At 35.2% G+C, this 25,731-nt stretch overlaps 1 protein-coding gene across 1 annotated transcript; it reads right to left on the bottom strand.

Annotated features, from left to right (window-relative positions):
• Positions 1 to 19,735: 19,735 nt before the first annotated feature.
• Positions 19,736 to 20,305, bottom strand: LOC112006523 (uncharacterized). Its single transcript, XM_024038801.2, has one exon. The coding sequence runs from the start codon at positions 20,303 to 20,305 to the stop codon at positions 19,736 to 19,738; it is 570 nt and encodes a 189-aa protein (XP_023894569.2).
• Positions 20,306 to 25,731: the final 5,426 nt, after the last annotated feature.

The raw sequence follows: 25,731 nt of genomic DNA, 5'->3' as shown, positions 1-25,731 counted from the left end.
TGATGTTGAAAAATTAACTAGTGTCAAACTTGTTGTTGAGCCTAACTCAAAAGAAAAAGATTTTTATATTCCCCCATTTAAAAGGAATAATGAAGAGTTGAAGGCTAATATTGATAGGATAGACAAAGGTAAACAATCTGATGTTAACTCTGAAGTTTCTAAACCTATGTCTAAAACTCCTCCTAGGTTGAACAAAAATTCTGAATTTGTCCCCACTTGTCATCATTGTCATATTGTTGGTCATATTAGGCGAAATTGTCCTAAGTTGTCAACCTCTAAGGTTAGACCTCCTTCTAGGAAGCCGAGTAGCTCTAAAACTACTCATATTTGTCACCATTGTGGTGATTTTGGTCACACTCACCCTAATTGTTGTTGGGATTTTTTGTATCTCATACAAAAACACACGCAGCGGAAGCAACAAAAACAAAAACGGATCTACTTCAATCATGAAAGATAAACATGTAACCATGAATTACTAGAATCAAAGAATAGAAAGCGTACCTTGATGAAGTGAATTTCAAAACCAAACTTGAGAATACCTTCAATCTTCATCTCAATTCCACATGGTGCCCAAGATGTGTGGTCTCTCAATCAGTCTTTTGTACATAGATTCCCAAAGAAAAATCCTTCTCCTTCTCCTTGTGGAGAAAAACTGATTTCTTTTTCTTTTCATCTTACGTACGTTAAAACCATTCACTTAGTTTCTTTATTTAATAACACTTATTAAATAATGACTGATTTCTAATTGGGTTAGCCTTTTGGGCCTATCCAATTGGGCTTTAGTTTGTGGCTTGAGATGGGACCAAAGGGACCAATAAGACACTAGCTCCAATGGGCCTTGGGCTTTTCCGTCAACTCTTGACAAGTCCAAAGTTACCATTAATTATATTCAATACCACTATAAGAATATAATTGCACTCTAGGCCTTATCTATAAATTATTTCCCAAGACTTTATTATACATTCAACCCCTTCATTAAAATATTCGTAGTAATACAAAGTCATTAATATTGACTGCCACTTTGAAGGTTACTACATCTTAATCCTTGAGTACCCGGTTTAATCCTTTATGTTATTCATCATATATTTATGAAATCCAATTCCATAAATATATACTTTAGTAACTCTTTACTAAAGTGGTTGGGCCCAACACTCTGAATAACCAAACCCATTAAACTTATCTCAAGAGAATATTTTATATCTCCGTTAAGAGATTATGAATTCCATCTTGAGAATACATGTCCCATCAACACTAAATGCGGCTGCCCAACATACTGAGGTTTTGACCATAACTTATAGATCTCACTCCTGATATATCAAAGCAACCTACATCTCATGATCAGGTCCATTATTCTNCGGGTGATTTTCAGGTCACCACTCCCGAAACTCCACTATTATCAAATCAAGCGGTTACAAGTAAAGGAATCCCAAGTACCTTACCAACCTACAGTTGAACCCTTACCCCAATACCCAATTGGACTTGATCTATAGCGACAGTTCCCACCTTTGATGCACGGCTCCCAAGTACGTGACTAACCAATGCACGAATCCCAGTACGCGACTTCAGAACACCAACTAAGGAAGAAAGGTTGGCTGCAAAGTTCTTCAGTTCATCCTTTATGATGAATAGCAGGAAGATGCTTGGTTACAAAACCCTACGGTGCAAATACATAGCAACTTCTTGAAGGAAGATGAACTAAGTCAAGAACTTCGTCTTTTGATCACAATTTGCTTGAACAGAGATTGCTCAATGATATTGCAACTTGTGTCACACTTGACGGCTCTTAAAACAATCATTTTATATGTTTAGGGTTAGAAGAAAAGAAGGCCCAAAATCATATTCACGGATCTCAAGAAAATCAGATTGGAAATCTGAAATTTTAAATCTCGACAGATAGCAGGTGTCAAGGTAGCTATCGAGAAGGAGTCGAGCTTTAAAAACTTTGCACTTTAGCTTGCTTTTTCTTGGACATACTTGATGACTTCAACACTTAACCTTGAAATCTTGTTTCTTGAAGTATTAAAAACACCTAGAACTACCCAATTACAAGTAAAGTGCATTTTGTCAAAGGATTAGCCAATTTACATAAATAAGTGACATATGTTCTTAACAAGTGAAAACATATATGTCCTAACAATCTCCCCCTTTGGCAATCCATGACAAAACCACAACAAACAAATGAGCATATGAGAGAAGTCATAAATCACTCAACTCATATTAACTTGTTGAATACAATAAAATTTATCCTAACACAAACTTTTGAAAAACTTTGCAAGAAGAGAGTTTATGACTAGTAGACTTTTGACAACCTGTATTTCTGAAACACTTTAAACAAAACTCATCCAGGCATCTTGTGTGAAACAAAAATAATAGATTGCATACAAGTATAAAGAACATGTGTATAAAGATAGAAAAGAAACAACACATGAAGAGAGAGGTGAAAGAAACATACATCCACATATATAGAAAATAAGTACAATGTATGTAAAATGGTCAAAGGACCCATATACATGATCAATGTATCTAAAAGGTAAGAAAAGAAAAGATACATATAAAGCCTCACTACATCCCTCAGAAAAGTCAACATTCCCCTATCAAAATGTCCTATACTAACTCTCCCCCTAAGATGACTACTCTCATAACTCAAAACTACTCCCTTTTTTGTCACGAGTGACAAAGGGTAGAGTGTCATGTAGACATCTTATCGGCAGAGCTAGCATCCCATCATCATCATCATCATCATCCTCAGAATCTGAAGCTGCTAGAGTAGGTGGTGAAGGAGTAGCCTCTGGAGCAAATCCACCGATGGTCGCCTGCCATCGTGCAATACGACCAACATGAACATTCACCTGATACAACTCAGCAGAGAGTGTATTAAGGTGAGTGTCCATGCGCTGTAGCTGCGCCATAATATCTCCAGAGATACATCGCTCGAAAAGGAAGAAGAAGCAGATGTAGATGGAACTGATCTAGATGGAGCCAAACGGGAGGGAGGAGTGGCATCCGGCTGTCTCAACCTGAACTGCGCCTCACTACATTTTACGGTAGCGGCATCTATGGCAGATATGTGTGTGAAGTGGTCGGACACAGGAAAGGGAATGGAAAAATGGTGTAGGATCCTCGTGATAGCGGAAGGAAAGATGAGCTTATCACAGGACGCCGAATCAAGATAAACATCAATAATAGACATGATGAAGTGAAAAGGAAAGTCTATGGTAAGATGCTCTAGAAGTGATAGCAAAAATCGAGCACGAGGCTCTGTGATAGAGTTATAGTGAGAAAGAGGATGGAGAACAAAAGTCATCACCATGTTGATAAATCTAGGACCTTTAGCAAAAGGCCTACATGATGTGAGCTGATGCTCACCTCAATCAGCAGGGCGCTCACAAAAAGCCGAAATGAGCTCATCTTTGGACATAGTCCTCAGACGCTCATAAGAAGGGTAATCGGAAAACTCTATCCTAGGTACCTTAAGCACATCCGCGACTAGCTGCGGAGTGACAGGAATGCGCGTACCTCGAACGCGAGTGAAGAAGAGAGGTACTGAACGATCAATCCCGTGCATGTTGGAGTAGAACTCCTGTATCAGCACGAGAGGGTAAGTGACCGGGATGTCACACAGTGACCTCCATCCCCTACTGTGAATGACAGAGGGAAGGTCAGTGTCGGCGAAGTCCGCCAGAATGACTTGGCGTTCCGAATGAACACCTCGTCTAGAAAAGTTCTCCGAAATGCCTTATGGGCATCTCCATCATGGAACCGAAGGTTAAGGGGAGCAAAATCAGAAGAAGTAGAAGCTCCAAAATGCAGAGGGTTCCGAGCAGGAGTGGATTTACGTTTGGGTGCCATAGACACTACTAACGTAAAAGAATGAGAAGGAGAGAGAGGAAAACACTCAGAAAAGCTCCCAAAACAGTTTAAATATGAAAATATATTGAACAACAAGTACGTATGCATGAGAATGCATGAGCATGTGACATGCAAAACAAAAATTGCATCATAGGCTCAGCCCAATCCAATCCTATCAGCACACAACATATAGCACACTTCTAAATACATGTAAATATCATTATAATGCATATGAAATGCAATGTATGACATTTTAAAAGCATTTAAGTGAAAACCCAACCCAAAATTTCAAAAAACACTCATCAATTTTGAAAAACCCAAAAATTTCAAAAAAAATCCCAAACCTAGTTTTAAAACATGCAATGCATGAAAAAGGAAGGAGAAAGAACATACCAGGTGATGGAATGCAAGGGAAGATCGAAAATGATGAAGATTTGAAGCTTTAAGTGAGAGAGTGTGAAAAAGAGATGAAAAGCCACGGAGAGATCGAGAGAGATCGAGTGAGAATGACAGAAATTGCGATCAGTCCATATATAGGCACCTCAGTAATTCTCGACAGTTGAGGTGTCGAGAGGTATCAGGAAGCTGTCGAGAAAGCTATCGATAATTTGGCCGTCAACAGATGGAGGTATCGAGAGGTATCGAGATGTAATACCAATTTCAGATACGAGATGCTCGATCGATCGCACAGGTGTCGAGGAGGTATCGAGGAGACAGAAGATTTCTCGATCGATCCACAAGGTGTCGAGACAAGTGTCGAGAAAGAAGAATCAAACACACAAGTGAATCTCGATCGATCCATCAGGTGTCGAGAATCTATCGAGGAGACAAAGATTTCTTGATCGATCCATTAGGTGTCGAGATAGGTGGCGAGATTGCGATAAGAAAAGACTTGAGAAGCTCGACAGATGACCAGGTATCGAGGAGGTGTCGAGGAGGTGTCGAGCCAGCAGTAAAAAGCAGTTTTTCGAGAAGGGAAAATACAAACATGAATGCAATCCAACACACATCTCAACCAAAGATCCACTCAACATATAAAGCTCTCAAACACATCTCTCAACAAAAATTTAAGCACATGGATCCTCCAAAACACACACACACACACTAAACAAGTCTAACCAATTTTATTTTTCAAAAACAAGTTATGACAGTTTAGTGAGCATACATTAGCACATGTAAAACCTTTGTGATGACCAAATCACATTGTACTTGCACATGTATCAAAAGTAGCAAAGAATATTGCGTGTTGTGTGTGAAAAATATCGCAAAATTGCATATGTGTATACATATTAGGACGATCTGAGATATGAGAAAATAACTTTTAACTCACATACAATCATAACTGTTTGATGGGGACTATCACCTTAGAGGTACATCCTATAACTCCCACATCTCCTAGAATACACGCTTGCAACCATATTTAAAGCATTTTTAATCTTTTTGCTTTTAATTTTCTTTGCATGTTTTCTTTTATTTTTTAGCATATCATACATGGGCATAAAAAGGAGAAAGAAATACCCAAGATGTTAAGTATTTGACATCGCACTTTTGCTATGCCGAAGCATATGTATTTGCACCGTAGGGTTTTGTAACCAAGCATCTTCCTGCTATTCATCATAAAGGATGAACTGAAGAACTTTGCAGCCAACCTTTCTTCCTTAGTTGGTGTTCTGAAGTCGCGTACTGGGATTCGTGCATTGGTTAGTCACGTACTTGGGAGCCGTGCATCAAAGGTGGGAACTGTCGCTATAGATCAAGTCCAATTGGGTATTGGGGTAAGGGTTCAACTGTAGGTTGGTAAGGTACTTGGGATTCCTTTACTTGTAACCGCTTGATTTGATAATAGTGGAGTTTCGGGAGTGGTGACCTGAAAATCACCTGGTGGGGTTTTTGCCGTTAGGGTTTTCCCCATTCGTAAACAAATCACCGTGTTATTTAATTTCCACTGCATATTTAGTTTTTGGTGATTTGTTTGTGCTTCCACGCAATTGCATGATTAATTGATTAATTAATAACTTGGCTAATTAATTAATTAGGGTTAATCACAAGGGGTCATTCAGATTATGGCCTATCAATGTGAACCAAAATTCGAAGGTGGTATGGGCTTCAAGGAATTAGCTTTGTTCAGCGATGCTCTCTTGGCAAAGCAAACTTGGAGGTTGCTGCATAACCCAAATTCCTTGTTTTACAAAGTGTTTGAATCAAAGTTCTTTCCAAATTGTTCAATTCTAGAAGATAAGGAAGGTCATGGTGGTTCATACGCTTGGAGGAGAATTTTAAGGGGAAGGGAGGTTATCCGACGAGGTGCAAAGTGGAGAGTTGGTGATGGGGAAAAAAATCAAAATATGGGGGGACAAATGGCCGCCCTTTTTACATACTCCAACAGTTCATGGACCCCTCACGGCAGAAATGCAAGGAGTCATGGTGAGTTCTCTCATAAATCATGTCACTAGGCAATGAGGTCATAGTTTGCTGCAAAACTCTTTCAATGCTAAGGAATTAGAGCTAATACAGAGAATTCCACTCAGCTGATACACCGTAAATGACACTCTATTCTGGCCTTTTGTTCAATCTAGAGAGTACACGGTTAGGTCTGGGTATTTTTTCCTTAAAATAGAAGCAAGATCAGCCCTTCCTTTGAGACGAAACAATACTGAGATGCTGAGACCATTATGGAAAAAAAATGGAAATTGTCCTTGCCATGAAAAGTTCGAAATTTTCTGTGGAGAGCTTGTAGGAAGGCCATTCCAATGAAGAAAAATTTGCAGCGCCATTGTGTGGTTGATGATCCACTACGCCCTCTTTATTCGCAACATAAGGAGAACGTACTCCATGCACTTTGGTCCTGTCTGGAGCTAGCACTAGTGTGGAATGAAGACAACTAGTGGAGTTTCAAAGACCGAATGACCTTCCATGACTTCCCACAATAGCTCCTACATGTCCTTAACTCAGAGTGCAGTGTGGAACTATTTGCAATGCAAGTTTGGATGGTCTGGTTTAGAAGAAATAAGGTTAGAACAGCTCCTCTAGGCTTCCCTTTGAATCTAATATCACAGAGAGCATATGAGGCGTTGATGGAGTACAAAACAGCTCAGCAATGGACAATCAGAATAAGAACCTCGATCGAAATAGGTGCAAGGTGGTCACCTCTTCCTAATGGACAAAGCAAACTTTGATGCAACAATGTTCAAAGAGGATGAAAGGGCACATATCAGTGTAATTTTGCATGACATCAAAGGGTTGGTAATGGCGTCTGCATCATAGAACATTTAGCTCACGACTTCGATGGTGGAAATGGAAGCCATGGCAGACATTCAAGCCATTGAACTCTCCTCCGAGCTGGGCTTCAATAGAGTTATCTTTGAAGGTGATTGTGAAACTGTCATAAGGGCTTTAACAGATTCATCACAACCATTTGTAACTTATGGCTTGCTGATCTAGGATGCACAAACTTTGGCGAATCGGTTTAATGGGGTTAGGTTTCAACATGTTAGTAAGGAAGGCAACAAAGTAGCTCACAACCTTGCTAGATATGCACGTCATATCACAGGTTATTATGTATGGATGGAGGATGTTCCAATCCATTGTTTGAATGTTTATCAGCAGACATGCCTTAACTGAATAAAATTCAAGTCTTCTTTCTCATTTAGAGTACCACTACACAAATATTAAGTAAAAAACATATAGCAATTTTGAATTTGTATACACAGGGAATGCAAACAACCAAAGAATCATGAGCAAGTCTTTTATTTTTCTATTAAAAACATTTAAAATAATTTGCAATTCAAAATTAAATATTCTTTAACATGTGCTCTTTTTTTTGCTAATACTTTAATATGTGCTCTTAAGATAGTTGTCAATAATAGTTTACATACAATCATAAAAACATTGCCCAAAAAATACTGTTCATAGTAATCCATGAACAGTAATCTGTGAACAGTAATTTTTTCCACTTTTTGTCTTGAAATCTCGAACAGTTGAGGCTTTGGCATAGTCATAAGAGTAGAAGAATTTCTAACTTGGAGAGGACAAAAAGCAAAAGGAACACTTTGAACATATAGTGGAACATGTAGGAGCTTTATGACTACTTGAATATTTGTACATAGAGTCCATAAGTCATCTTGTTGTCCTTTTGTGCACCATTATTGGGAATCTTCAGAAGCATGGCAAGGCAAGACTAAAGCATGACATGACCAAAGTTTCTTTTTCTTTTTAATAACTCCAATATTGCTTAAGGCTTGTCAGACGCATGGGTGTACACAAGAACATCACAGCAGGTGCAAGGGCTTGTCAGGAGCAAGTACATCATCATTTGAATATTGCAACATTTTTAGCCATTGTGCAGGCTAGACAAATAGAGAAATCAATCATCAATCATCTACAAGAGATCAGGAGTATCTTGACCAAACAGTCCCTGACTGTGGGAGTAACATGGGAAAGTAACTTTATCAATGAGAACAAGAATTCCAAAATAGTAGTGCTATAATAGTAACCCAAGGGGGCTACAAATTTAATTAGTAGAAGGAGCATCAGATGATATATGCTGAAAGTAGTGTAAGCAAAGTAATGAAAGCACAAGTTAAAACAATAATAGTAAGGCGATAGAACCAACTAAGTAGTATATATCAAAATAATTCAAAGTAAATGAAAGCAATTTAAAACCGTCCAGTATGGCGGTAATCCGTCCAAGGTGGCAGTAGCAACAAGAAGTATAATGAACATAAAACTGAAAATACTTGTTATTGAAAGTAAATTAAACACTTTCAATAGTAATGAATACAAGATCTCAGAACAGGTTAACAGTTACAAAGTTTGAATTAGTCCTAGTTACAAGGTTTGTAGGGAAAGTAGGGACAAAATTGGGAAATGCCCCATTTGAGCAAAAAAAGCAGTATTATGCCCTCTTTTCCAAACTAAATAGGGAAATTCCCTTGTTTTAAAAATCGAGTTTCTCAAAATCGATTTAGGCCCTGTAGAGGCGTTTTTTAGGAGCCTATAGTGACGTTTTTAGGACCTATAGTGGCGTTTTTTAACTCGATTTATATGAAATCGAGTTATAGGTAAAAAAAAATTAAAAAAATTACCTATAACTCGATTTTATGGAAGTCGAGTTACAAAATGTCACTATAGGTCCTGAAAATGTCACTATAGGTCCTTAAAAACGCTGCTATAGGGCTCCAGAATTTTTTTTTTTTTTTTTTTATAACTCGATTTTGAGAAAATCGAGTTACAAAATAGGGGCATTTCCCTATTTAGTTTGAAAAAGAGGGCATAATGTTGCTTTTTTTGCTCAAACGGGGCATTTTTCAATTTTGTCCGGGAAAGTAGTAGAAGTAGTAGTAGGAACAAGGTAGTAGTAGGAACAAGGAATTCTCTCACAAAGAAGGCTTCTAAGGAAAGAAAACTCTCTCTAGAGAAAAGTCTATCAAAGAAATTCTGATTTTAGCTTAAGGGACAGCCCCCCTTAAATAGGAAATATTCTGAACAGTAAAAGTAACATGAACAGGAAAATCTTTGACCAAAGCATGCCGAAGGAGGACTTGGAATGCTTGAAAGCAGTCTTGGGAACATGAGGAATCTTCTTTTCAGAACATTATTATAGCATGGGAAACAACAGTAGCATTTGTAACAATAGCATTTTGGCCGTTGTGCAAGCCAGACAAATAGTAATCAATGTTCCCCAAGATCAGGAGTGTTATCCTCCTCATGACTGAACAGTTCCTGGTCGTAAAGGAAATAAGGGTTGTGGGTAACAGATTCCTTAGAAAAGGCTTTGGAATTTCCTTGATTAGCAACAGCTTCTTCTACCCACTTGAGCAAAGCAAAAAGAGCCTCAGGGTTTTTTCTCAAGTCATCAATGGGAGAGCTCTTATTTTTTGCCAGAGGATTAACATTCTTGCTGGAAGAAGAGGAGGGAGCATCAGCATCAGTAGGGACAGGGGATTGACCATGTGAACAATCCTTAGCAATGGGGAGAGCAGCAGTAGATGAAGATTCTCTGGAAATGGTATCAATAATATTCTGAGTATGAGGGAATTTACCCCACCATTTTACATACCAATGTCTGGAGAGAACATCGCCTTCGTTTTCATACTACCACTTTAGTATCCAAGGTATCTTGTAGCGTTTAACAAAGTGAAGCAAAGCAGGGAACTTAGCACCATGAGCATCAACCTTATAAGACTTTTTGAAACATTCAAAAGCATTAAGTAATGGTTCAGGAAATATGTCATTAGGAGGGCCATATTAAGTCCACCAACGGTTGAACCAAAGGGGCAGAGAACCAGTGAAATTTTTATCAAAGCTAACAAACCAAGAATGAGTCATGTTTTCATTCTGGTAAAGCATAAATCTTGACCAAGTAGTGATGTAATCATAGTAGGAGTAGGGGATGGGAGAAGAGGACATTGTTCGGGTAAAACTAAGGGAAGAACCCCATTTATCCTCAGCTATAACATTGACCAGGTAAACACCGTGGTAAATGATTTTGGAGGTATCCATTTTGTCAGATATGGTGTTAATAATGATAAATTTTTCATGACGCAAAAGATCATAATAATACTATAAATTCTTATCTTTATGCTCAGGAATCCAGTGAAATCTTGGAGGGAAATAACTTTTAGCAAGTTTGAGAGGATCAGAAATTAAGACTCTATTGGGTTCGATATAAAACATGTTTTGGAAATATTGTTTCTCGATGTATTGAGGAAAACAGTCTTATATTGTGGATTCTGTAATCAATATGCTACTTACCATGACCATGGTTGTGATTCTCCACAAAGTCCTTTTGATCCATTTGATGGATACCCATCCGATGCTCCTTCTACTGATTAAATTTGTGGCCCCCTTGGGTTACTATTATAGCACTACTGTTTTGGAATTCTTGTTCTCACTAATAAAGTTACTTTCCCATGTTACTCCCACAGTCAGGGACTGTTTGGTCAAGATACTCCTGATCTCTTGCAGATGACTGATGATTGATTTCTCTATTTGTCTATTTGTCTAGCCTACACAATGGCTAAAAATGTTGCAATATTCAAATGATGATGTACTTGCTCCTGACAAGCCCTTGCACCTGCTGTGATGTTCTTGTGTACACCCATGCGTCTGACAAGCCTTAAGCAATATTGGAGTTATTAAAAAGAAAAAGAAACTTTGGTCATGTCATGCTTTAGTCTTGCCTTGCCATGCTTCTGAAGATTCCCAATAATGGTGCACAAAAGGACAACAAGATGACTTATAGACTCTACGTACAAATATTCAAGTAGTCATAAAGCTCCTACATGTTCCACTATATGTTCAAAGTGTTCCTTTTGCTTTTTGTCCTCTCCAAGTCAGAAATTCTTCTACTCTTATGACTGCCAAATCCTCAATTGCTGGAGATTTCAAGACAAAAAGTGGAAAAAATTATCGTTCACAGATTACTGTTCACGGATTACTGTTTACAAATTATTGTTCATAGATCACTGTTCACCGACACTGTTCATGACACTGTTCACTCTGAATTTTCCCTATTTAAGGGGAGCTGTCCCTTAAGTGAAAACAAAATTTCTTTGATAGAATTTTCTCTAGAGAGAGTTTTCTTTCCCTAAAAGCCTTCTTTGTGAGAGAATTCCTTGTTTCTACTACTACCTTGTTCCTATTACTACTTCTACTACTTTCCCTACAAACCTTGTAACTAGGACTAGTTCAAGTTTTGTAACTGTTAACCTGTTCTGAGATCTTGTACTCACTACTATTGTAAGTGTTTAATCTACTTTTAATAACAAGTATTTTCAGTTTTATGTTCATTATACTACTTGTTGCTACCACCACTTGGGACGGATTACCGCCATACTGGACAGTTTTAAATTGCTTTCATTTACTTTGAATTATTTTGATATATACTACTTGGCGGGTTCTACCGCCTTACTATTATTGCTTTAACTTGTGCTTTCATTACTTTGCTGACATTACTTTCAACATATATTGGTGATAATGATCAAGAAGAATTATTTAGAATCCTTGAATCAAACAATTCATTTGATTCTTTGGAAGATGATATTTCTTCTTCAACTGATTCTTGCTATCATTCCGCTAATGATTCTTCTGATTCTCCTAATATTAAAATTGGTTGTAGAGATTCTTGTTGCAATGTTATTAAATCTGCTAATACTCTCACTAAAGATGAAGAAACTTTGAAAATATTTAATAAAAAGAAATCCAAAGATTTGACTGTTAATGATTTATAACAAGAAATTAATGTTGTTAAACAAGAGATAAATGAATTAAAACATGAATTTAAAAGCATTAAAAATGATAATATTAAACAAGAATTGGTATTGTTAAAAATTGATCAAAATGTTGATCGAAATAAGTCTGCTAATGAACAAAATGAGCACAAGGATGGAGATGAATCCAGTCAACAGGCTCTTCTTTCTGATAAAGGTATTGTTGATTCTAAACTTAGTCTTGTTAATAAAATACTTCCTCCAAAATGGTTTATAAAAGTCACAATTGTTGTTTCTCATGATTATCATTTCACTGTTGTTGCTATAATTGATTTTGATGCAGATATGAATTGTATACAAGAAGGATTGATTCCTTCAAAATATTTTGAAAAATCAACTGAGAGATTGGTTTCTGTTAATGGTTCTCAGATGAAAATTAAATATGAATTGAATAATGCTCATGTTTATCATGATAATGTCTGTTTCAAAATTCCTTCTGTTCTGGTCAAAAATATGACTGATAAAGTGATTCTTGGTTTGCCTTTTATAAATGCTTTATATCCTTTTTTTGTTGAACATGATGGAATTACTACTGATCTTTTTGGACAGAGAGTAAAATTCAAATTTGCTTAAAGTTTGAAATTGATACTGATTGTGCTTCAAATTTGATTCATGCTAAAATCAAACATATTAACTTCCTTCAATAAGAAGTTAAATACAAGAAAATTGCTAAACAACTCTCTGATAAATTGTTACAATAAAAAATAGATAATTTTCAAAAAATGTTGGTTGATGATGTTTGCCCTGATGTTCCTAATGCCTTTTGGCATAGGAAGAAACATATTGTTGACTTGCCTTATATTAAGGATTTTGATGAGAACAACATCTCTACTAAGGCTCGACCTATTCAAATGAATGCTGAAACTGTTGAATTTTGTAAAAAAAAAAAACATGATTTGTTGGAGAAAAAAATTATTAGAAATAGCAGGTCCCCTTAGTCTTGTTCTGCTTTCTATGTTCAAAAAAATGCTGAAATTAAGAGAGGAACCCCTCGCTTGGTCATTAACTATAAACCTTTTAACAAGGTTTTAGAGTGGATTAGATATCTATTCCCTATAAGAATGATCTAGTCCATAGGTTGAGTGAGGCTGTAGTGTTTTCTAAGTTTGATATGAAATCTGGGTTTTGACAAATCCAGATTAGTGAGAAGGATAGATACAAAACTGCTTTTACCACCCCGTTTGGTCATTACGAGTGGAATGTGATGCCCTTTTTGTCTTAAAAATGCCCCTAGTGAGTTCCAAAACATTATGAATGATATTTTCAACTACTTCAGTCACTTCACCATTGTTTATATTAATGATGTTCTTGTTTATTCCAGCTTTATTGATGAACACTGGAAACATTTGTGTTTGTTTCTAGATACTATCAGAAGAAATGGTCTTGTTATCTCTGCTAAGAAAATTAAACTATTTCAAAAAAAAAGTTCGTTTCCTCGGCTATGACATCTCTAAAGGACAAATTCGTCCTATTGATAGAGCCATTCCATTTGCTAATAAATTTCCTGATGTTATCACTAATAAAACCCAACTCCAAAGATTTCTTGGATCATTGAATTATGTTGCTGATTTCTACAAGGATATGAGGAAACAATGTAAACCCCCTTTTGACCGGTTAAAGTGCAATCCTCCACCTTGGTCTGATGTCCATTCTTCTCTTGTTAAATAGATCAAATATCATGTTAAGACACTACCGTGTCTTCGTATTCTTGCCGTGGATGCTTTCAAAATTGTTGAAACCGATGCCTCTGACATTGGATATGGTAGTATTCTAAAACAAAGAGTTTCCCCTAAGTCCTCTAAACAAATTGTTTGCTTTTACTTAGGAATCTGGAATAATGCATAGTTAAACTATAGTTCTATTAAAAAATTGATTTTATCTATAGCACTATGTATTTCAAAGTTTCAAATTGATTTATTAAATCAAAAGCTTTTACTGCGTATTGATTGCAAAAGTGCTAAATATGTTATTGAAAAAGATGTTGAAAATATAGCTTCAAAACATATTTTTGCTAGATGACAAGCTATTTTAAGTGTTTTTGATTTTGATATTGAATATATTAAAGGATCTCCAAATGTTATCATAACAAGAATCCCCTATTGCTAAACCTATTTTTGATGAGCTAGATCTCACACATATTCAACAATATTTTGATGGTACTATTAAAATAAATTTTCAAAATACTCAACCCTTGAGGATCAATGAAGGAAGGCATTCCTTTGCTGGATCTGAAAGTATTTCAAAAAGAGATCAAGATCTCAATGAATTTTTGCAAAAGAATTTTGAAAAAACCCGCTGATTTAAAATTAAAAGGTGTTTCAAGTGATAAATCTCAAATCAGCTCTGTTTTCTATTCTACTAAACCTGAACCTTCCTCTCCATATGGCAAAACTGCTAATGAAGAAGAAGAAGATACTGGTTCTGTTTGTCCATCTGATTCTGATTTTCCTCCTATTGAAAATCCCGTTAACCAATTAAAAGTTTTGACTGTTTTAGATGAAAACTTTGAAATTGATATGGTTTCATTATACAATGAATTTATGCTTTCAAAAAACAGACCTAAAATGAAATATTTCCAAAATAATTTTGCTCAGTCTGAAAAAGATTGTGTTAAAAGAAAATGGAAAGAAAAGATGCATCAATTAAAAAAACATATTTTGTTTTTTGATTTCCTTGAAAATTATTATGTTTCAAAAGATGAAGTTTCAAAAAATCATTTGAATGTGATAAAGAAATCAAATTTTGTTAAAGATGACAAAACTATTGTTAGGTCTAGTCATCCACCTCTTGAGACAATTTTGATAACTACTAATAAAACTGATGTTAAAGCTTCTCCTTTCAAAATTGCTGATGATCAAACTCCTATTGTTAGTCTTATTGAACAAAACAATTTTACTAATGAATCTTTGTATGTTATTGGTCAACAGCTTGACCGTATTGAAGAAAAAATTGTTGAAAAAACTGTTTCTGTTAAAAAATCTGCTTTTGTTGAAAAGCCTATTTCTATTAAAACTAAGAAACCTTTAATTAATTTACCCAGTCATGATAACAAATTTAAGTTTAAAACTTCTCAATCTAAAACTCTTGAAATTGTTGAAAAAATGTTTGCTGATTTAAAAGTTAAAACTGAACGTACTTCTACAAGTACTCCTGCTGCTCGAACTATTTCAAGAAATGAAAAAGAAATTGTTTCTAATGAAAATACAGATTTTGATACTGTTTCTTTCGTTTCTGCTGAAAAGGTTATTGAAGATGATTTACCAGAAATTAAAAGATTTGTTGGAAATTCCAAACCCATGTTTCTTACAAAAAATTGGTATTCAAAACCTACTCCTGATATGCAATTTGAAGAAAGGCCTTTTCAAACTCAGTTTTCTGTTTCTGCTGATAAAATTTATGAATGGAATATTGATGGTTTTTTTGAACAAGAAATTATTAATAAAATGGGACATATGTCTATGGTAGGTATTGCTTACCAAAATAATCATGATTTTGACCAACTTGAAATTGTTGATTTACTATCTACTGGTTTTCTGGTACTCTTCGTGGATGGTGGGATTCATATCTCACAGAAGAATCCTGAGACTCTATTAAACATGCTATTAAAAAGAATGATGAAGTTTTGCCTATTTTTTATGAATGTATTGGTTGAGGTATTCTTGACAGTGTTAATACCTTGATTTATACTATTAACAAACATTTTGTTGGTACTCCATCTAATATTTCATCTCGAATTTCTGATTTGCTAAATAATTTAAGATGTCCTACTATGTCTGATTATAGATGGTATCAAGATGTTTTCCTTTCTAGAGTAATGCATCGAAAAGATTGTTACAAGCCTTATTGGAAAGAAAAGTCTTTTGACGATTTGCCTCCTATCTTTGCTCATAAGGTAAAACAAGAATTAATTGGTAAAAATGATTCAATTGATTATGATAATTTAACTTATGGTGATATTTTAAGCACTATTAAAAAAACTTGGTATTTGTATTAGAAGCATCAATGTTAGAGACATCAAAGCCCAAGATTCAAGTCCATTTTAGTAATCCATACTCAATTTATCAGTCCTACTAATATTGTACATTATAACTATAAATATTTTAATGTCAAGTTAGCTTATGATTAGTCTCTATATATATTTCCAATAGTAAAATGACAATTTATTATATGGTACATATATAATCCTTTTAGACCTTTTTTTTTTTTTTTTTTTGAAAAGAATCTTTTAGTAGTTTTTATTAATGTAAGTGTAAACGAAAAAAAAAAAAATCACATGTACACAGTACACTTTCTATTATTTCTTCTCAGTTCTCACTCGTTTTCTCAATCTCATTAACAATTCTAACATCCAAAATACATACTTTAGTAAACATTTTGCCCAAACCACAATTCACTCTCTGTTTTTTCTTCGCTCTCATTTTCTCAATCTCATAAACAATTCTAGTACCCAATATGCATGCTTACAAGTGTTGGTTTACAGTATGACACATTGAATTACACAAAATGAGTGCTTCAAGATATCCAAATACCCACAACATGCGAGGTTGACCTCATTAAAACCAGGAATTGATTTGAACACGGTATATATAAAAGATAATTATATCTTATTTTTATATGACCGTAGGCATTTAATTGAAGAATCATGATCTCACTCACTGAGTCAGATCTCTATTTTTCATATTACTGGGTCAACTTGACACAACCATGGGCATATATTGAGCACCTCCCATCGCTTTCAATATGACCTGCGTAAACTACTTCATTTATATGTCATGCATGAACTGTATTAATTAGTACAACTTTGATCTGGTCAATAAATTATTGCACCATAATCTTGAATTTTAGCTCTCGGTTTTATCAGTAAATTTTTCAGATAAAGGTACTAGAAACAGAAGAACAGATATACCACATCTCTTACTCTGACTTATACGTAGATTATTAACCAATAATATCATTTAAAAATACGTGGAAAATTTTTAAGTTCAACTTCTTCACGTTGCCAACATACTATTACAAAGAGCAATACCACTCAACTTCTTCACGTTGCCAACATACAATTACAAAGAGCAATACCACTCAATCCGACGACTCCGGGAGTTGGACGCAGGTTCCCAACTCTCTAACCTGACCCCAGCAGGTTGGTTGTCGGTTTTCCATTTCAAAACCTGTGAAACCTGACCTGAACCAAAAGCTGTAACCTTTCCAGACGAAATTTAGTGAGATCTCATCGAGATCTGTCAAGATTTGGTCCAGATCCTTTGAGATTTGGCGAGATCTCGCCGTTATCCGAACAAAATCTCGTTGGATCCAGCCAAATATCGGCCCCAGTGATAAAACCTGAGACCGACCCAACATAACCCAAAACCGACAAGACCCAAACAAAAAAAATCCAACCAGATCATTTAGGTCAGTTTCGAGTCATATTTTCCTCCACCCAAATCATTCAGGTCAAGTCCGGGTTGGGCATAATCCTGACTCAGCCTAACCTGTGAACAGTCCTAGACAGCTTGGATTTTAAGTGTGACTCTTATACGCTTCACCCATACTATATATATCTTCATTATCCACAAAATTGTAAGGAGACTATTCAGAATAAAATCCTAGAGAGGTTTCTTCAACACCCACCATTTTAGAGAGAATTACTCATCCTTAAGTGAGAATTCCTTTGTAGTTTCTTCTCCTCCTCTCTCCCATTGTTGTACCTTGAGAGGAGATTTGTACCAAAATACAATTCACACATATTCAGAGTGTAGGAGTGTTTTGGAGTTTAGGAAGCAGTAGGTATTTGCCAAAAGAAGCCGGTAAGGCTTGGCGGTGCAAAGTTGGTATTGCGGGATTCGGATAACTAGTGAAGATAAGACTTCAAGAAGTCTGTTGGTAGCTAGAGCTTGGGAGGCCCAAGTACTTTGGGTAAATTAGGCTTGGTGAGTCTTTTTGATATTTTTGTACTCCAACTTATTCACTAGTGGATCATTTCGACTTGGAGGGCCGCAAAGAGATTTTTTGCCGAGTTCTTCGATTTCCTCTTCAATAACACGTCTAGGTGTTATTTTAAGTTTGCATCTTTCTTCTCTTACTCTTTGTGATTTACATTTATTGTGTAATGCCTATATTTATGCACTAGAGTAGTTTCGGTTTATTGTACTTCATTTACTCTTGTTTCTCACTTAAATAAATAGAGTAAAAGTAATTTAGCCGTAAGTTTAAAATTGGGGGTCTAAACAAGTTATAGTGTTTTACACTATTTAAGCTTTCAGTAGCAAATCTATTTAAGGATATTTTGAGGAAGCAAATTAATTTAAATTAAACATGTCCTACAAAAAGCAAATCCAAAAAATAAAAATAAAAAGAAGACTATGAGTCTATTTGGATAGGCTATTTTGAAAACTGGGTTTTTAAAAAATAGCGTTTTAAAAATGTGCATTTTGAAAACTCGGGGGGTGTTTGGTATTGTTGTTTAAACAACAATTTTCAGTGTTTAAACAACATTACATGTATTTCTACACATTTTTTCACACATATTTCCACAAAACAACAACAATGTTACTAGAAATCTCATACCAAATAGGTCCTCGATTTTGAAAGCCACAATTAAACGTTTGGTAAAACTTGTAAAAATTGCAGTTTGAAAACTATAAATTTTTTTGTTGTGGATGAAAATTACCAAAAGGAACTTTTTTTTTTTAAGAAGAAATACCAAAAAAGACTTAAATTTGATGTTAAGGATATATTGTCATTTTAAATGTAGTCTGTGCTAAACATGATAACACAATTACCAAGTACCCTCACTTCCCTTGTGCAGCCGTGCTCCACAACAAAGCTTTTTATTATAGAGTATTAGAGCCCATTTGGTAATGTTGTTCTAGTAACGTTGTTTAAGTGTTATGAAAATACATGTGTGTGAAAAGAGTTGTGGAAAATGTGTTGTGTTGTTTAAACAACACAACCAAACAAAGTATATGAACATAAATTTCACTAAATATTTGCGTTTGAGGCAAAGAGAAATACAAATCCTCATCCATCATCCAACCTATCCCATAAGATAAATAATTGGCATATTGCATCTTAAAATGGGAAAATAATCTACATGTTTGTTTAAACTACACAACCAAACAAAGTATATGAACATAAATTTCACTAAATATTTGCGTTTGAGGCAAAGAGAAATACAGGTCCTCATCCATCATCCAACCTATCCCATAAGATAAATAATTGGCATATTGCGTCTTAAAATGGGAAAATAATCTACATGTTTGCTTATGCTTACAGTAAGCTTACTGGTAAATCATCATCATAAAATGCAAATATAAATTTTGGATGACGTGTAGATTTATTTTCAAAATTAATCACATCAGAGAGGCATACTTATTCATTCCTGGCAGCTCATATCCCCAATGCTATAATAAATTGAGTGGAACTCTGAAGTACTTAAATCGTAATTGATTCCAAAGCTTCATTTGTTTGCATCTCAACTTCAAGCTTCTATCATCAAGTTTGTGTAATTGCCACATGGTATGTATGATCACATTAACTGTATTCTCATAGTGGTTAAGTTATTCGCAATAACAAAAACAAACAACAAACTAGCTAAAATTCATGTGTGTAAATCTTAAAAGCTAGAATAATCTTGATAGTTCTATTCCATCTATTCCACCAGAATTGTCTGTGGATCCCCAAAATATACCACCCTCGCTAGCACTACCATCGCCTCCAGAAGTATTCATATCACCATTGCTGCCATTGCCGCCACCTAGTAGTCCTTGCACCAATGTCTGGCCCAAACTCTCGGAAATTCCTTTAATTGCCTGGTTCAGCATACCATTTCTTTGCCTATTTCCAATAGGCCCAACAGATCCGTAGGAACCCTGGTGGGCATAGTTCACATGATTTTGCACAGGATACCTAGTTTGAAACTGAGGACCAGCTCTTGGAGCCATATAGTTTTGCATGAGAGGTCCTGTTTGTGATTGATTTCCAAGAACCTGATAATGAGGACTAGCTGGAACTATGCAGTTTTGGGTTAGAGGAGGTCTTGGATTTGCTGTAGTACAGCCCAAATGAGCATCAAAATCGCACAAGCTACATCGATAGTGCCACTGTTTGACCCCCAGCTGCTCCATACATATATCGCATGAGAAGCTTTTGTTATCATCAGGAGATGAGAATGTGAGATTGAGCTGCTCCATACATAATGGCATGGAAGCACAAGTAGTATGGAGATCGATGTTGCACAATCCACAATGGTAGGAAAAGCTATTACCTTCCTTCCCACATGCATCACAGTTGACTAATCCTTCTGGGTATAAAGGTTTTGGGAATAGAGAAAGGATATGGTTTTGGTCAAATGGGTGAGTAATTTGCTGAGGCAATCGTGAACATGAGATATGGAGGAAGAAGTTGCAGAATGTGCAACAGTAAATCGATCCAGAGGCTCAAAGTTTGCAGACTGAACACAAGGCTAAGTTTAGGGTCTGTCGTGGCAGATAGTTGGAGAGCTGTAATGGATATTGGTGGCTGAAATGGTGAATTTCAGGTTCAGGTTATCCATTCATTATACCCTTGTAGCTCACTTTTTCTCCTACCACTTTCTCTTTCTGATCTCTCTGAATTGGTTTGTGCAATTGAAGTATTAAACTCATATAGTGCAAACCAAGCTTATAATGTTGAGTCTAGCGAGCTAAGTCAACCAATAATGTGATAGACAGAGTCAATGTCAACTTCTATTATTGGCAATGAGGGTGTTGAATTTGCCAATCAACTTCTGAGCTGGGTGGAATGGAAGTTCGATAGTTAATTGTAGGTAGCTAATTATTAAAGGCATCTATAGTGGCAATTTGGGGGGATATTGTAGTATATAGTAGTAAAAAAATATATATTATAAACACAATTTGCAATTAGATGCTGAGTTCATGAGTCTTAAGAAATCAAAATGAATTTGTTTAGGCAGCCCAGTATAGGTTACTCTACATTCACATTCACATTGTAGATAGATGATATCCTAACTACATATTCTTGTAATACCAATATGCCATATAGGCGTTTCCTGTGCGATGCTAAAGCTTAAAAAAATCTACAAAATATCTAAAAGCATTTAAGCTGTTGTAAAAGCAGGAGTGTTGATGACAATCTACAAATCTACAACATATCTAAAAGCCAAAGCAGAACATTCATTATTGCTATGGTCCTATTGAGCCACATCAAAGTAGCATTTCTGTCCTGTTCGGTCCACTCATTCCACTTCAATCAATTTGGTCCATTTCAGTCTACTTCAGTCCATTTTAGTTCACTTTTGTCCATTCGGTCCATTTTGATCCATTGGTCTATTTCGGTCCACCTTTTCCATTATGTTCTCTCTCTCTCTTCTTCAATCTTTCTTGCAACTCTACTTTATATTGATGAATTTTTGTGTTTTTTAATATCTTTACTTTGAATTGATATGTTTTGGTATTGTGTTTTTTGAGTTCCTCACACAACTCTTCTCTCACTCCCCTTTATAGTTTTGGTTTGATTTTTGTTTGAATTTATTTTAGTTTGGAAGTGAGAATTTTAGTTTATATCAAAACACAATCTACATGGCTATATATTTGAATGTGCTTATCAATTATTTAAATTCGGTCCACCTTTTCCATTATGTTCTCTCTCTCTCTTCTTCAATCTTTCTTGCAACTCTACTTTATATTGATGAATTTTTGTGTTTTTTAATATCTTTACTTTGAATTGATATGTTTTGGTATTGTGTTTTTTGAGTTCCTCACACAACTCTTCTCTCACTCCCCTTTATAGTTTTGGTTTGATTTTTGTTTGAATTTATTTTAGTTTGGAAGTGAGAATTTTAGTTTATATCAAAACACAATCTACATGGCTATATATTTGAATGTGCTTATCAATTATTTAAACTAGTATGTAACCCCGTGCTACCGCACGAGACTGGTTAATTATAATGATGCTATTGGCCAATTTTTTTGTTTTTGTTTTTTTGGGTTTATCACACGGATGATAGAATTAAATCAAACAATGAAAAATATATATTGCATTTTATTATTTAAGTAATGCTATTGGTCTTTATTTTTTTTTTTTTTTTGGTTTATCATACATAGGATAGCATTAGATAAAACAACGAATAAAAAAAAAGAGAATATTGCATTTTATTATTTAAGTGATGCTACAGTGAAGAAAAAAGAGAATATTGCATTTTATTATTTAAAATATATAAAGGGACATTCAAAAATAAAAACTGATAATTGAGCTTGGAATCTTTTTGGAGGTGCTAATGAAGCGCTAATGTATGAGAGTGTGAAGTAAGGAAGAGTGAGATTGAACATTGTGTTTGAACCCGACCTTACTCTAAAAAATCTGTAAGGAGGAGGAGAGGGTAGTGTGTGGATCTAGTTGGTAGAGGTTGAGAAAGGAGAAGACATAGGATGACGATATGGAATTAGGAGGAGATGATATTTTACTTTTGAGAAATGATACGTCTACAACATTTTTACAACATTTCTACAACAAATCCTAAGTGGCAGGTTGTTACTGGTTATTATTGTTGGGGCAAAAAAGTAATCTCAGTGTTAGTTTCAAATTTGAACTAATAACAACTAACCACATGTGATTTGTTGTAAAATTATTGTAGACATAGCATCTCTCTTTACTTTTATAGTCTTTCTCGTTGGACTCCTTGATTTTAGTTGTGGGATTAGAAGAGCTCCAGACTCTATTGAGATCACCCATAAAAGTGTGCAGGTGAGATGTTATTGCTTAGACCAATGAATATTATCATTGTGGTTTTCTTGGCTTCCGTGTTAAATGTTAATGCATCATTTATTTGGGCAAAAAAATTAGAAAATTTAGATAAGATACATGACACAAAATTAGAGTCCAATTTATAATCTCCATAAAAATGTGCAAGTAAGATGTTCTTGCTTAGGCTAATGAGCATTATCATTGTGGTTTTCTTGGCTTCCGTGTTAAATGTTAATGCATCATTTATTTGGGCATAAAAATTAGAAAATTTAGATAAGATACATGATATAAAATTGGAGTCAAATTTATAATCTAATTAGATTTTTTTTTTTTTTTTTTTGAGTTTTGGTTAGGACAAGTGGCGCAAAATTGAGAATCCAATTAAAATCTAATTGGATTTTCTCTCTGCTTCACCTATTATTATATATATAGATAATATTAATTGTAAGTATGTGATAAGTTATGATTATTATGATAATTACCTTAAGAGAATGAGAAATTCAAAACTTAAAAATTTTAGTTGTACCAAAAAAAAAGAGGAAAATATAATGCACAATAACAATAGTTAGAAGAATATGTATCACTTCACAAAAGAATAACATCAATCAAAAATACCAATAAATAAATAAATTTATATATTTATATATTTGTAAAAATATATAAATATATATTACTTTAGGAATTGTTTAATTTTTAGGGAGAACAAATTATCTACAATAAAATTAAAGACTAAATTATACGTTATACTAGATCTCAAAATAATTATATATTTCCAAGTATCGCATGAGTCTGTAAGACTGCAAGTAGTTTTTTGACAGAATATGGCATTAAAACCAAAAATGAAAAAAAAAATTGTAAATAGACATATGTACAACTATATTAAGAATTAGAACGAAAAATTATGAACAAAAGAATTATATCTATGTTAAGTTACTTTTATTATATTTCAATTTAGCAACATACTTATATTATCTTAATATAATTTTATAATATTGTATAAAAATTCAACTAATTAAGAATATAAAACATTTGTGAGGGTCCTTTTTGGACAGAACCTAGGCCCAAGTAGGAACAAGGACCCTGGGCCTTCTTACTTGTTTTTTTAAGAGACTAGGCTTAGTTCACCACAGCTAAATGGACTGATTACAAACCAGATGGTGCACAAAGCAGGAATCCTACAACACATACATACTAGCAAACAAGAAATATATGCATTGAACAACAAGAAACAATAAAGGGGCAATGTGATAGAGAAAGACACAAAGTAAACGTTAAGGGTCCTTAAGATACTGTGAAATATTTCATTAATTTCTCCATTATGTAATACATCATGCTCACTAGGACATATCATAAGGTCCACATAAGTTCAAAAATTATAGACTTAGATGGCTCTTCAAGCCTCTATGACTTGCAAAGTTTGAATCCCTTTGAATCCAACTATTTTCTCTAGTAGCTGTTTAAGGATACCAGGCAGTATTCCCTCTCTTTTCTTACTTTCTTTGAATTCTAACAAGGTTTTTCTCAATGATTCTATTCTAATTCACTGTTGCTGAATGCCCTTTATTATTGGCTGCTTTCCCCTTTTATTGTGTTATCTTAGGGTTTTCGGGGTACCATTGATTCCCCCCATTTGTTCCCCTGGGTACTAGAACCAATGTTGTGCCAGCAACATTGGTGGCTAGTTCCTTCCTTATTTCTTGTAATTTTCTTCTTTTGGTGTTTCTTCCTCAAAAGCCTCCTATTGCCTTTCCATTCTGGTATGTTTTAAAGAGCTAACCTTAGGTTTTTTCTCCTTTCAAGGCTTCTAATTCCCACCTTTTAAGACTCAGCTTTTGGCTACCTTTCCCTTTGTCATTTTTCCCAAGCGAGCTAATTCCTTCCTGCCAGGTTGAAAGTTTCCCAGCCACTTCCCTTCATGGTTCTTCTTTCTGGGTTCCCCGAGGTACCAGCCACTTGTTCATGAATTTTTGGTTCCCAAGCTTTCTGATCCCTTTCTGCATCATTAGGTGGCTGATAGGGACATATCTATTCTCATTCCTTGTGTTTCTTGCCATCCCCTTTGAACTGTCTTAATCCAACCCTAGCTTTGCTCCACGTCTTAAGAATCCCAAGCTCCTGGCAGTCTCTAAATATCCCAGCCCAGGTCATACCACTGGGCTTCCCTAGCAATTTCTTGACCTTGGCGGGTTGGGCTTTTCTTCTTCCCTTCGTTTCATGAGTTCTAAAGCTTACTCATACATGGGTTTAGGTTCTTCTCTAAAACCTTAATGGATATTGGGCCTATCATGCTTTTTCTTTATTGCGGGCTCAAGTATACCTTTTTTATGGAGTTCAATTCTCTATGCCATTTTGGGCCTTAGTGCAACTCCATGACTTTTCAGACCTCAACATTTAGCCCCCCAAGCTCGTGGGTTACCTGCAGCCCATGCGTGAGTAAACCAAATCTTTAATTTCTATAGGAGTTCCTTTTCTACTATTTTACTTAACCTCAGGGTCCTGTCTTTCTTGCTATTTTCAGGTATCCTAGCTTCCTTTGTGTGTTGCACTTTTTTTTTTTTGATAACTCCCCCGTTTTACACGAAACGTGGCAGTTGAATGTTGGAGTGAAAACTTCCCCATCCACTTTTCATGTACCCCGTAACTCCCATTAATAACTGCCAATAATTCTCCTCTTTAAAAATTAAATTTTGGCAACTGGCGCGCCTTTCCATACGTCGTCTTCTCCAACTGCCCTTTACGCCATTATTGCAATCATTTCATACTTTCTTTTCACTTTCCAGAAACCTTTATTTCCACACTCATCACCTTTCTCCCAATCATTCTATTTCTCTGTTTCTTCTTCTGTGTTCTTCAATCCCTATACTTCCCTGTTTCC

Source organism: Quercus suber, unplaced genomic scaffold, assembly GCF_002906115.3.
Source record: "Quercus suber isolate HL8 unplaced genomic scaffold, Cork oak 2.0 scaffold_43, whole genome shotgun sequence".
NCBI classification, from domain to species: Eukaryota; Viridiplantae; Streptophyta; class Magnoliopsida; order Fagales; family Fagaceae; genus Quercus; species Quercus suber.
This window is presented reverse-complemented; position numbering and strand designations above follow the sequence as displayed.

What these genes read in the sequence shown, in the direction of transcription:
- LOC112006523 (XM_024038801.2), bottom strand. Translation starts at nt 20,305, where the DNA reads ATGGAGCAGCTCAATCTCACATTCTCATCTCCTGATGATAACAAAAGC.